Source organism: Heliconius melpomene, chromosome 11 (assembly GCF_056956725.1).
Source record: "Heliconius melpomene rosina isolate 202511_hmr_F chromosome 11, ASM5695672v1, whole genome shotgun sequence".
NCBI lineage: Eukaryota > Metazoa > Arthropoda > Insecta > Lepidoptera > Nymphalidae > Heliconius > Heliconius melpomene.
Genome location: NC_140399.1, coordinates 11,847,143 through 11,860,163, shown reverse-complemented (window position 1 = coordinate 11,860,163; position 13,021 = coordinate 11,847,143). Strand labels below are relative to the sequence as shown.

Sequence of the window (13,021 nt, the reverse complement as noted above, 5' to 3'; positions counted from 1 at the left end):
GTAGTAACGAAGTTTCATACAAACTTTCCAGCCCAAAAACAACCCCTTAGGAGCCGAATATTGCAAATTCCCGTCTTAGCGAGCACCTACGTCTTATTAATAACTCCTATGTAAAATTTGAGATTCCTAGCACATGTAGTTTCTGAGATTTCGTGATGAGTGAGTGACCTTTCGATTTTATATATATAGACTAGCAGATCCAGACGCGTCTACGCCTGCTTGAACTATAAGAATATTTATTAAATATTATTTCAATAGAATTAGTAAGAAAATATAAGCTTAAATAATCAAAAAGAGACATATTATTAGAAAAAAATATCTGAGTTATTGAAATAAACCAACAAAAGGAGTAAAAGTAACTAAAGGATAGATTTTCTTAATATTAGAAAAAGTATCTAAAGTTCTCTGTGCGTGCGTACATAGATATCGACTATGAAATAACTAAACATTTCTCTATATTAAATAGGATAATTTTAGCGAGCAATATCAAATAAAATAAGAAGATAACCAAAGTGTAGTTTAAATTAATTATAAACAGCAAATAATTATATAAAAATTTACAATAGTTCGAAAATGTATGAAAATTTATAAAACCCGTTCGCGTCGGTGCCGCCCGTAGGCTAGGTCATTTAGAATCAGTGACATCTCCTGACTTATTTATTAGAATGTTATACAGTAAACTATAATTTCAATCTATATGAAATGCTAAAAGTGACTATTATATTTATTTTCATAAGGATGAATCTCAAAATGTCGCGGTAACGGTCGCGTAGCGACGGTTGTTATTAAGATGGCAAAATAAATTGCATGTCAAATTAGAAATAAGTGTTTGAATATATTAGTATATATGTGTAATGTAATGTTATATAGCCCATAGCACTTCTGAAGAACGCAGCCTTTATATAAAACAAAAACAAAGTAAATCGGACCAGTAGATCCAGAGATCTTAGCGTTCAAACAAACAAACTCTTCCGCTTTATTATATTAGTATAGATATAGATATAGATAATATAGAAGTATAGATTTCCATTTCTTCGTTCTGGTGTCGAGGCGAAGCGCGGCACTGAGTTTCGCCATTCAGTAAGTAATGCCTCCAGAATTCGGCGGAAAGTGGGTAACGGAGTGTCTTACTATTAGGTTCCCTCTGTCTACCCTGCTGTATGTGGGATACAGCGTAGAGAGAGAAATCGAGAGAGCTGAGAGAAATCGTACTGTAAGATATTTTAGATATGGTGTTTTGGTGGTGGTTTTAGTTTAACTTAATATATATACGGTATCGTCATTTGTTTTTTAATGACATACAGTAAGTACCTAAGACGGATAAAACGTATAAAACTTTGTTTCTACGTTCACAAAAATTACAGACATCTATAAATTAAGTAATAGACACTTTTTTTAGTACTTATCAAATATGTAATTTAATATAAAAAATTTCAATAAAAACCATTGTTTACTACAATTATTATTAAAGAAATACGTATTATATACACCTACACATTTTGTTTCCAACATGACAGGTTGGCTGGTAGAAAATGCTTCTTAGCGTTAAGCCCGCCTATTGTACATTTTTTTTGTGCAATAAAGAATATAAATAAATATTTTGTACTTAATTTATTACCTGTATTCAATTGCTAGTTACAAAATTAGCATGGCGACACTGCCAACAGGGCACCTTCGATCGATGTGTTGCTGTCAAAAATTTTTTACGAAATTATAAATGAAATAATTAAATAAAAAATACGCCTATACAAGCAAAAAAATATCTTAATACTAAAAAGCTCAGGTAGTATATTGTTGAATACAATAATGCTGTGATATTATATAGTGTAAAAGTGAAAGTGTTTTCAATTTGATTTCGCTGTGTGTGATAGTGACGAAGCTGTTTGCCTAAACATATGCGAGGAGTTGTCTTCACGAATGTTACGTAAGCGAGGATAGCGCAGCATGTCGTGGATGAAGCAGCAAGGCGGCGCGGCCCCAAGGCCCGATGCGCAGGCCTATGCTGCACCACAGGTAAGTAACAAATGTTATATCATAACAGACGTAAACAATGACGTGGTCCAATGGTTTTTACTAAGTGCTTTAAATGCTATCATGTCATTTATTTATAGAATATTAGAAAGCAATCTGACATTGATATATTTGTCTACTTTGTAAATTTTAATTTTGGAGTGAAATAACCCTACTTATTAAGTTAAGTGCTAGAGATAAAAAGCAATGAGTTTATTTTGACTTTTTTATTAATATTTCAGCCATATGGAAATCAACAGAACATGTTTCCTTCATACCAGGGGCCACCGCCAAGTCAACAACAGTCTTGGCAAATGTCCCAGCAACAGCAACAACAATACAACCAACAATATGGGCAAGTGTATCAACAGCAACAGCCTTATGTAAATAATATAAACCAATATTATCAACAGCCACATCAACAATATAATCAAAATTATGTCAATCAGAATTTTGATCAACAATCATATCAACAGAACTATACTCATAATCAGCCACCTCAGCAACAAAATTTTAACCAAAACGAAGGTCATGGGGATGCGTGGGAAGACAATTGGGGATGGGGATGGGAGGATTCATCTAAACATTATCAAAATTCTATTAACCAAACTGTTCCTCCGCAACCAGCTGTTCAACCACAAGCTTTCAACAATGCCAATGTTATAGAAGAAAGTTTTGCATCCACAAACACTTGGAACTGGTCAATGGAGGATAAAAAGGAACCAGAAGTACCTTCCTCTATGCAACCCTTAGAGAATAATCAAGATGAACCATTACATAATGAAAATTTAATTAATGAAAATAATATAGTCCCTGCACCTCCTGTTCAAGGAAATGCCAGTAATACGTTAGTGAAAGAAAAGACAGAAGAAGTAAAAAGTTTGAGTGATAAAGATGTTGTGAAGGAACAATTACCTAACTTAGCCCTAGGAAAACGAATTAATCTAGAAAATTTAACACCTCAGTGGTCAATAGAGTCACAAATGTCACAGGACTCTAGCGACGGCCCACATACACAATCAGAAGGTACCTATAGAAGTGAAAATCAATCAAGAAATTCAAGCAAAAGCAGCCCAGGTCCTAATACAGATGCTACCAATTTTAATTTCTCACATTCTAGGCTAAATGATATGAGCCTTACTAACAGTGAGTGGTCCAAACATTCTAATGAAGATTCTATTCCAATAAGTGATGCCCAAAATGTTAATAGAAGGGAAAGTTATGATGAATTAGCAACCTCAGTACAGGAAATGAACATTGCCAACCATGAAAATGCTCCATTAGATATTCAACAACCCAGCCATAATATTGAACAAGTGCAACATAAAATTGAACCATTTAAAGCACCTGAGCCGTCTGTTTCTCCACTCTCTGTTTCACAAAATCAAATTATGTCACAATCTATGCCACCTCCACCACCTGTTAGTTCGCAACATGTACTAAATCCTGTACAAGCAGTTAACTCTTCTTTGACCAATACTACGCCTTTGCAGCCTTTACCCCCAATAAATATACCATCTTCTTCTCAATTGGTTACTACTAGTCTACCTCCACCTTCTTCTGTGCCTCTTCTACCTTCAACCAGTTTTCAGGCATCATCGAATCAAAATCCATTTAAGAGTGGGGCTCCTTTCTCACATAAAAATATAGCTAAGGCACCCACAAGTGGCCAACCTCAACCATTTGTACCTCACATGCCCAATACGGGCCTTACATCTCCTAGTGCTGTCAATAAAGTTGTCCATCAAGACAGGTTGTCAGCTAGTTTTGGTGCCAATTTAGAAACTACTCCTGATAATTCAGAAAGACCAGATCAACCTCAGGTCCTCAGCTACAGATCCATGCCTGTCCAACCTCAAGTGCCCGACAACTTAGAAATAGCTCCACAGAATGATAGGAATGAATATTTACAGACAGCACATTTATCTAGTGGTGACTACAGTGAGAATACTGATTTTAGCCGAAATATTCCTCCCCCAGGAATAAGAAGAATGGGGGTAGGACAGCAGGAAGTTGAGTACAACCAAACTTTGAATATTTCAGGCGACGAACCCCCTCCAGGTCTAGCGCGCATGGTGCCCGGGCAACAGACTGAGACTGACAACTCCTATAACCAAGTCGTCGGCGACGATTATATGGACCGTCAGATAGACGGGCAGCCCACTGACGGTAGCGGTCGGCCCTACAGACAGGCCGAGGGCCAGCAGGCCGCCGACAACTACGCACCACCCACCACTACCCGTGGAGGGGACAGACGGCCCGTGGGCCTCGATAGAATGGTGCCTGGCGAGCCCAGTAACGATGAATATCCACAGTATCAAAGTTCCAACTTCACACCTGTTAATGAACACAGAGTCGTCACTGGAGTCGACCACGACTACCCCATACCGCCTGACTCGAGTCGGAGTGACATTCGCGAGCAAAATGTCGACGGTTCCGACTACACGGAGCCGCCACCCAGAAACCCTTCGAGGAGTGTGATAGGCGCGCGCGAAGCCAGCAACGCCACCTCGCCCGATTACAGCGCGTCCATTGATGAACAACAAAGAGAAATTACAATGGAGGGCGAGAACTTACAAGACCTAAGCGTCATAACGTACGACGGGTTGACCGCTAGCGCGGCTGACGCGGCCAAGGAGAGGAGCCACGACGCGGCGGACGTCCTATATCACATTTTAAATTATATTACAGAAAAATAGTTTAAAAGTTAAATTTGTTTTTATTCTTATAACAGATTGTAGTGAAATATATCTGAATGTATTATTAAAAAAATATAGTATTCTTGTATGACTTCTATTACTAATTATCTTATAATCAACTATATTCATTTAATGAAATTATGTTAACTGTAACATGATACACATATTTCTTTTCCTTCAGAGCTGTAAGAGAAATAACATTTTAAATATTTAAAAATATATACAGGATGGAAGTGTCAGCACCAGTATTAAATGAAAGTATAGTTTTAACTAGCTACTCTATAAAAGCCTAATACAATTTTAAAAAATCCCAAAAGTTGTTTTGTCAAACAAAATAATTATTAATTTTATCATTGTAAAATAAAACGCTATTTGTCAAGAACGATGCACAAAGACATAAACCTATCCGCAGCACACCACACATGCCTCATTTCGAAATGGAGTTGTAGGTATTGGCAATAAAATTTAAAGCTGTTTAACTATTAGTAGTATTTTTATAATAGTAAGTGTTTACAGTATTGGTATCTATGCATAACTTTGTCACACAAAAAACAGGTAGGGAAAAACATCATGAAATAAAAAAAAACCCTATGTCTAAACTGTTAAGGTATCTTAAATAATTTCTTTAGGTATGGGTTTGAAATATTTTATTGTATATGCTGATTTCGTAAATGGTTCGCTGACACCTATATATACATAACACCTTGATCATAATGGGATTCAAGCATTTACCTCAGCACTTGTCTATTTAAGCTATGCATGCTGAAAGAATTTTATGGAAATACTTAGAAATTTATTACAATTTGCTGTTGTTGTGCATATTTAGTAATAATCTTTGGGTAGAATATTTTTGCACAAATCTTCTCCCAGATATGCAAACTCAAAAAATAAAGATATGATTAACCTTTGTCAGTTTTTTGATGCTTTTTATTCAATATTTTTGTTATCTTACCCAAATAAAGAGCATTTATTACAGTATGTCATGGTGCACATAGTGCACTGATGCTGACATGGAGAACATAAGGCAATTTCACAATATGCACAGCATTCTGAAGTAAGTGCACTACAAGCACAATGTTTTTTAATGAAATTTTTATTGATTGCCTGAAATAGAAAAATTATAGAAACATTAAAAAATTTTCAGATTTATTATTACACTGATTTACAGGTGAATGTAAAAATAAATCTAAATTACCATAGATCCTGAATGCAACAGAGCGCCATCTTTTCCTATAAATAACTGCTTCATTCCGTCTTTCCTTTCAACAGGTATTAGATCAGAATTTTGTGTTGCATCATGTTGAGTTTTATTAGCCCCTCGAAAAAGGAGTTGTAAAGTTTTTTCTACAAAATCAATGTCAATGTAATTTAAATTAAAGGCTAAATCCTTAGCACAATTCAATAATTTGCAAAGTATTAAGTGAGACAAAAAGAAAGGATGCTACCGTAAACTTTTTTAAGTTTGTCTTCATTATTGTTAAATTGCTTGAGACCTATGTGCATTTTGCTCTGCTGAACAAAATCATCTATATAAGGATTGCAACGTTTCGGCATCGTCCTATCTTTATATAAAGCGGATTATTAATAATGTATGGTTCGGTAGTCAATGCAGTATATTTTTTGTGGGGGGTAAATAATAAAAAAACATTTTACGACTTCTCAAAACCAAGTTTACATTTAACAGCTGTCATCGCAAACGTCAAATAACAGGCAAAGTGCAATAGTAAATTGAATAGAGTATAGAACGTACGTAACAATAATAAAATTATTAAACAGAAAAAAATACTTACCTAAGGTAGGGTACCAGTACTTCAAGTTTCCATTAAATTGGGAGCACAAAATGTTACTGTAAAATTAACTGGTTGTGGGCTTAATCCGCACTCGAGGAGATGAACTATTTTATATTATACTAGCGGCCCGCCCGCGGCTTCGCCTGCGATTATGTGAACTACGTTATTATTAATTTCTGTCTCCATGAGTACTACTACGTCCTATAAGTGACGTCCATGCAAAATTTGAGACTCCTAGCATTTGTAGTAACGAAGTTTCATACAAACTTTCCAGCCCAAAAACAACCCCTTAGGAGCCGAATATTGCAAATTCCCGTCTTAGCGAGCACCTACGTCTTATTAATAACTCCTATGTAAAATTTGAGATTCCTAGCACATGTAGTTTCTGAGATTTCGTGATGAGTGAGTGACCTTTCGATTTTATATATATAGACTAGCAGATCCAGACGCGTCTACGCCTGCTTGAACTATAAGAATATTTATTAAATATTATTTCAATAGAATTAGTAAGAAAATATAAGCTTAAATAATCAAAAAGAGACATATTATTAGAAAAAAATATCTGAGTTATTGAAATAAACCAACAAAAGGAGTAAAAGTAACTAAAGGATAGATTTTCTTAATATTAGAAAAAGTATCTAAAGTTCTCTGTGCGTGCGTACATAGATATCGACTATGAAATAACTAAACATTTCTCTATATTAAATAGGATAATTTTAGCGAGCAATATCAAATAAAATAAGAAGATAACCAAAGTGTAGTTTAAATTAATTATAAACAGCAAATAATTATATAAAAATTTACAATAGTTCGAAAATGTATGAAAATTTATAAAACCCGTTCGCGTCGGTGCCGCCCGTAGGCTAGGTCATTTAGAATCAGTGACATCTCCTGACTTATTTATTAGAATGTTATACAGTAAACTATAATTTCAATCTATATGAAATGCTAAAAGTGACTATTATATTTATTTTCATAAGGATGAATCTCAAAATGTCGCGGTAACGGTCGCGTAGCGACGGTTGTTATTAAGATGGCAAAATAAATTGCATGTCAAATTAGAAATAAGTGTTTGAATATATTAGTATATATGTGTAATGTAATGTTATATAGCCCATAGCACTTCTGAAGAACGCAGCCTTTATATAAAACAAAAACAAAGTAAATCGGACCAGTAGATCCAGAGATCTTAGCGTTCAAACAAACAAACTCTTCCGCTTTATTATATTAGTATAGATATAGATATAGATAATATAGAAGTATAGATTTCCATTTCTTCGTTCTGGTGTCGAGGCGAAGCGCGGCACTGAGTTTCGCCATTCAGTAAGTAATGCCTCCAGAATTCGGCGGAAAGTGGGTAACGGAGTGTCTTACTATTAGGTTCCCTCTGTCTACCCTGCTGTATGTGGGATACAGCGTAGAGAGAGAAATCGAGAGAGCTGAGAGAAATCGTACTGTAAGATATTTTAGATATGGTGTTTTGGTGGTGGTTTTAGTTTAACTTAATATATATACGGTATCGTCATTTGTTTTTTAATGACATACAGTAAGTACCTAAGACGGATAAAACGTATAAAACTTTGTTTCTACGTTCACAAAAATTACAGACATCTATAAATTAAGTAATAGACACTTTTTTTAGTACTTATCAAATATGTAATTTAATATAAAAAATTTCAATAAAAACCATTGTTTACTACAATTATTATTAAAGAAATACGTATTATATACACCTACACATTTTGTTTCCAACATGACAGGTTGGCTGGTAGAAAATGCTTCTTAGCGTTAAGCCCGCCTATTGTACATTTTTTTTGTGCAATAAAGAATATAAATAAATATTTTGTACTTAATTTATTACCTGTATTCAATTGCTAGTTACAAAATTAGCATGGCGACACTGCCAACAGGGCACCTTCGATCGATGTGTTGCTGTCAAAAATTTTTTACGAAATTATAAATGAAATAATTAAATAAAAAATACGCCTATACAAGCAAAAAAATATCTTAATACTAAAAAGCTCAGGTAGTATATTGTTGAATACAATAATGCTGTGATATTATATAGTGTAAAAGTGAAAGTGTTTTCAATTTGATTTCGCTGTGTGTGATAGTGACGAAGCTGTTTGCCTAAACATATGCGAGGAGTTGTCTTCACGAATGTTACGTAAGCGAGGATAGCGCAGCATGTCGTGGATGAAGCAGCAAGGCGGCGCGGCCCCAAGGCCCGATGCGCAGGCCTATGCTGCACCACAGGTAAGTAACAAATGTTATATCATAACAGACGTAAACAATGACGTGGTCCAATGGTTTTTACTAAGTGCTTTAAATGCTATCATGTCATTTATTTATAGAATATTAGAAAGCAATCTGACATTGATATATTTGTCTACTTTGTAAATTTTAATTTTGGAGTGAAATAACCCTACTTATTAAGTTAAGTGCTAGAGATAAAAAGCAATGAGTTTATTTTGACTTTTTTATTAATATTTCAGCCATATGGAAATCAACAGAACATGTTTCCTTCATACCAGGGGCCACCGCCAAGTCAACAACAGTCTTGGCAAATGTCCCAGCAACAGCAACAACAATACAACCAACAATATGGGCAAGTGTATCAACAGCAACAGCCTTATGTAAATAATATAAACCAATATTATCAACAGCCACATCAACAATATAATCAAAATTATGTCAATCAGAATTTTGATCAACAATCATATCAACAGAACTATACTCATAATCAGCCACCTCAGCAACAAAATTTTAACCAAAACGAAGGTCATGGGGATGCGTGGGAAGACAATTGGGGATGGGGATGGGAGGATTCATCTAAACATTATCAAAATTCTATTAACCAAACTGTTCCTCCGCAACCAGCTGTTCAACCACAAGCTTTCAACAATGCCAATGTTATAGAAGAAAGTTTTGCATCCACAAACACTTGGAACTGGTCAATGGAGGATAAAAAGGAACCAGAAGTACCTTCCTCTATGCAACCCTTAGAGAATAATCAAGATGAACCATTACATAATGAAAATTTAATTAATGAAAATAATATAGTCCCTGCACCTCCTGTTCAAGGAAATGCCAGTAATACGTTAGTGAAAGAAAAGACAGAAGAAGTAAAAAGTTTGAGTGATAAAGATGTTGTGAAGGAACAATTACCTAACTTAGCCCTAGGAAAACGAATTAATCTAGAAAATTTAACACCTCAGTGGTCAATAGAGTCACAAATGTCACAGGACTCTAGCGACGGCCCACATACACAATCAGAAGGTACCTATAGAAGTGAAAATCAATCAAGAAATTCAAGCAAAAGCAGCCCAGGTCCTAATACAGATGCTACCAATTTTAATTTCTCACATTCTAGGCTAAATGATATGAGCCTTACTAACAGTGAGTGGTCCAAACATTCTAATGAAGATTCTATTCCAATAAGTGATGCCCAAAATGTTAATAGAAGGGAAAGTTATGATGAATTAGCAACCTCAGTACAGGAAATGAACATTGCCAACCATGAAAATGCTCCATTAGATATTCAACAACCCAGCCATAATATTGAACAAGTGCAACATAAAATTGAACCATTTAAAGCACCTGAGCCGTCTGTTTCTCCACTCTCTGTTTCACAAAATCAAATTATGTCACAATCTATGCCACCTCCACCACCTGTTAGTTCGCAACATGTACTAAATCCTGTACAAGCAGTTAACTCTTCTTTGACCAATACTACGCCTTTGCAGCCTTTACCCCCAATAAATATACCATCTTCTTCTCAATTGGTTACTACTAGTCTACCTCCACCTTCTTCTGTGCCTCTTCTACCTTCAACCAGTTTTCAGGCATCATCGAATCAAAATCCATTTAAGAGTGGGGCTCCTTTCTCACATAAAAATATAGCTAAGGCACCCACAAGTGGCCAACCTCAACCATTTGTACCTCACATGCCCAATACGGGCCTTACATCTCCTAGTGCTGTCAATAAAGTTGTCCATCAAGACAGGTTGTCAGCTAGTTTTGGTGCCAATTTAGAAACTACTCCTGATAATTCAGAAAGACCAGATCAACCTCAGGTCCTCAGCTACAGATCCATGCCTGTCCAACCTCAAGTGCCCGACAACTTAGAAATAGCTCCACAGAATGATAGGAATGAATATTTACAGACAGCACATTTATCTAGTGGTGACTACAGTGAGAATACTGATTTTAGCCGAAATATTCCTCCCCCAGGAATAAGAAGAATGGGGGTAGGACAGCAGGAAGTTGAGTACAACCAAACTTTGAATATTTCAGGCGACGAACCCCCTCCAGGTCTAGCGCGCATGGTGCCCGGGCAACAGACTGAGACTGACAACTCCTATAACCAAGTCGTCGGCGACGATTATATGGACCGTCAGATAGACGGGCAGCCCACTGACGGTAGCGGTCGGCCCTACAGACAGGCCGAGGGCCAGCAGGCCGCCGACAACTACGCACCACCCACCACTACCCGTGGAGGGGACAGACGGCCCGTGGGCCTCGATAGAATGGTGCCTGGCGAGCCCAGTAACGATGAATATCCACAGTATCAAAGTTCCAACTTCACACCTGTTAATGAACACAGAGTCGTCACTGGAGTCGACCACGACTACCCCATACCGCCTGACTCGAGTCGGAGTGACATTCGCGAGCAAAATGTCGACGGTTCCGACTACACGGAGCCGCCACCCAGAAACCCTTCGAGGAGTGTGATAGGCGCGCGCGAAGCCAGCAACGCCACCTCGCCCGATTACAGCGCGTCCATTGATGAACAACAAAGAGAAATTACAATGGAGGGCGAGAACTTACAAGACCTAAGCGTCATAACGTACGACGGGTTGACCGCTAGCGCGGCTGACGCGGCCAAGGAGAGGAGCCACGACGCGGCGGACGTCGCTGAATATCCGCCGAACAACTCACGGAGACAATCTCTCAACCGCGTCTCTTCGGCCGAGGATTCAGAAAGGGACAAAGCATACAAGGCGTCCCCGAGAAAGGACAGGGACAAGCAGAAGTCGAGGGACAGAGACCGGGACAGGGAGCGTGACAAGGACAGGGGTCGTTACTCTCGAGGCGATAGGAAGTATGATCGCGATCCGGAGAGGCGGCGGGACAGGGAGAGGGACAGGCGGGACAAGGAGGGCAGCCCTGACGCGCGCAGATACCGACGCAGCACACGAAGCCACCGATACGAGACCGAAGACACCGACTACTACAGCGACAAGGAGAGGGACCGCAGGTGGGTCTATTGTATTTATTTATTACCTATTATTATTATTAATTAGGGGGAGACCTCGGTTCACCTTTGAATACAAAGTATCAAAGTTACTGGAGAAAGGTCACGTAAGCATGTATGAATAGGTTGATGACAGTGGACAAGGTGAAAGAGGTACGTAGAGACCGTAGGGTTTGGCGTTCCGTTCTCTCTGACTACCCCGCTAGGGATAAAGCGTGAGAAAGTAAAAAATATATATCTGTATGACATTACATTTGAGTTTTATACAATTTCGTGTGTAGGTGTCATATACAGAGATCATCTAATTTTTCCATAGCATTTGAAAGTAACAGTTGCAACAAATGAACAACTACTTACGTATTACTCGTTAAGTAAGACTTAAGACGAAACATATTAAGCAATTTCTTATCTTCATTTCACGCGGTTCATAAAGTTTCTTATTATGAAAAAAATACTTCCACAATCAGTACAACAATACGAAATCAATACCCGCAAATAAAAAACTGTTAAATAACGATTTCTTAACAAAATTTCAGACAATATAGGGAAGGATCTTACACGTCATCCAAACCCCCCCGCGGCGACGACAAAGACAGGCGATACGACGACAGAGAACGTCGTCGGTACAACACTATAGAAAGGGAACGTCGAAACGACGAGGAGCGCGGCCGTCGCGGCGACCGACGCGATCGACACCGCGACAGGGACAGGTTCGAGGCCAGATACAGGGACATCGATCCTAGAAAGTTGACATCACTACGCCGGGACAGGGATGATGATGATAGACGGAAAGGTGAGCACATCACTAATGATAATAGTAAAACACTTTCATAGTTTTGTAATTTGTTTCTTCTCAATAAAGCACGATTTCGTGTTTTTTTTTTTTTAATTTGAAGCTTTTATAATTTAATTGTTGAATAATGAATTCCTTTTCTTATTGTTTGTCTATACAAATATTGGGTAGACAGTATAGCTACTTGTATATTTGTGTTGCAGTCGTAACGTTCAGTGGCGATGCTAAGTCAGATAGTAGTAAATCAAAAGGTATCTGTATACTGTATAGCGAGTTGCGGTGTTTTCATTTTACATTTCTTTTCGTTGTTTTTTTTAATAAATTAAGTTTAATTTTTTTTTTCTTATAATATGTTTGTTTTGAAAGTGATAGTATTGTAAATAGGCGTCATCTGTTTTTTTTTGTCAAGTAATGGATTGTTTTTTCTATGTTTATATCTATATTATGATTTTATTCTCTTTACTTCTTTTAG

General features: G+C 37.3%; 3 protein-coding genes across 8 annotated transcripts in view; 2 read left to right on the top strand and 1 right to left on the bottom strand.

Moving 5' to 3' along the window:
• The first annotated feature begins 1,637 nt into the window (after positions 1 to 1,637).
• On the top strand, positions 1,638 to 4,709 carry LOC146534942 (uncharacterized). Its single transcript, XM_085193356.1, has 2 exons — positions 1,638 to 2,013; positions 2,253 to 4,709. Exons 1-2 carry the CDS (start codon positions 1,945 to 1,947, stop codon positions 4,707 to 4,709), a joined length of 2,526 nt encoding a protein of 841 aa, XP_085049482.1. The 5' UTR covers positions 1,638 to 1,944.
• On the bottom strand, positions 4,677 to 6,414 carry LOC146534941 (apoptosis regulatory protein Siva-like). The gene is made up of 4 exons (XM_085192520.1): positions 6,155 to 6,414; positions 5,905 to 6,053; positions 5,662 to 5,813; positions 4,677 to 4,892 (listed from the first exon to the last, which is right to left on the bottom strand). Exons 1-4 carry the CDS (start codon positions 6,261 to 6,263, stop codon positions 4,853 to 4,855), a joined length of 450 nt encoding a protein of 149 aa, XP_085048646.1. The 5' UTR covers positions 6,264 to 6,414; the 3' UTR covers positions 4,677 to 4,852.
• A 1,961-nt stretch (positions 6,415 to 8,375) lies between these two features.
• The window catches only part of Sec16 (endoplasmic reticulum export factor secretory 16), a 43,636-nt gene continuing 38,990 nt past the window's right edge, over positions 8,376 to 13,021 (top strand). For 3 of the 6 annotated variants that reach the window (XM_085192514.1, XM_085192510.1, XM_085192512.1), the window contains exons 1-4: positions 8,384 to 8,755; positions 8,995 to 11,759; positions 12,293 to 12,549; positions 12,753 to 12,800. In XM_085192514.1, coding sequence (XP_085048640.1) covers positions 8,687 to 8,755; positions 8,995 to 11,759; positions 12,293 to 12,549; positions 12,753 to 12,800 — 3,139 coding nt within the window. In that variant the 5' untranslated portion in view covers positions 8,384 to 8,686. Of the gene's footprint in view, positions 8,756 to 8,994; positions 11,760 to 12,292; positions 12,550 to 12,752; positions 12,801 to 13,021 lie in introns of all 6 variants that reach the window. The other 3 variants (XM_085192511.1, XM_085192515.1, XM_085192513.1) reach the window with 3 other exon arrangements.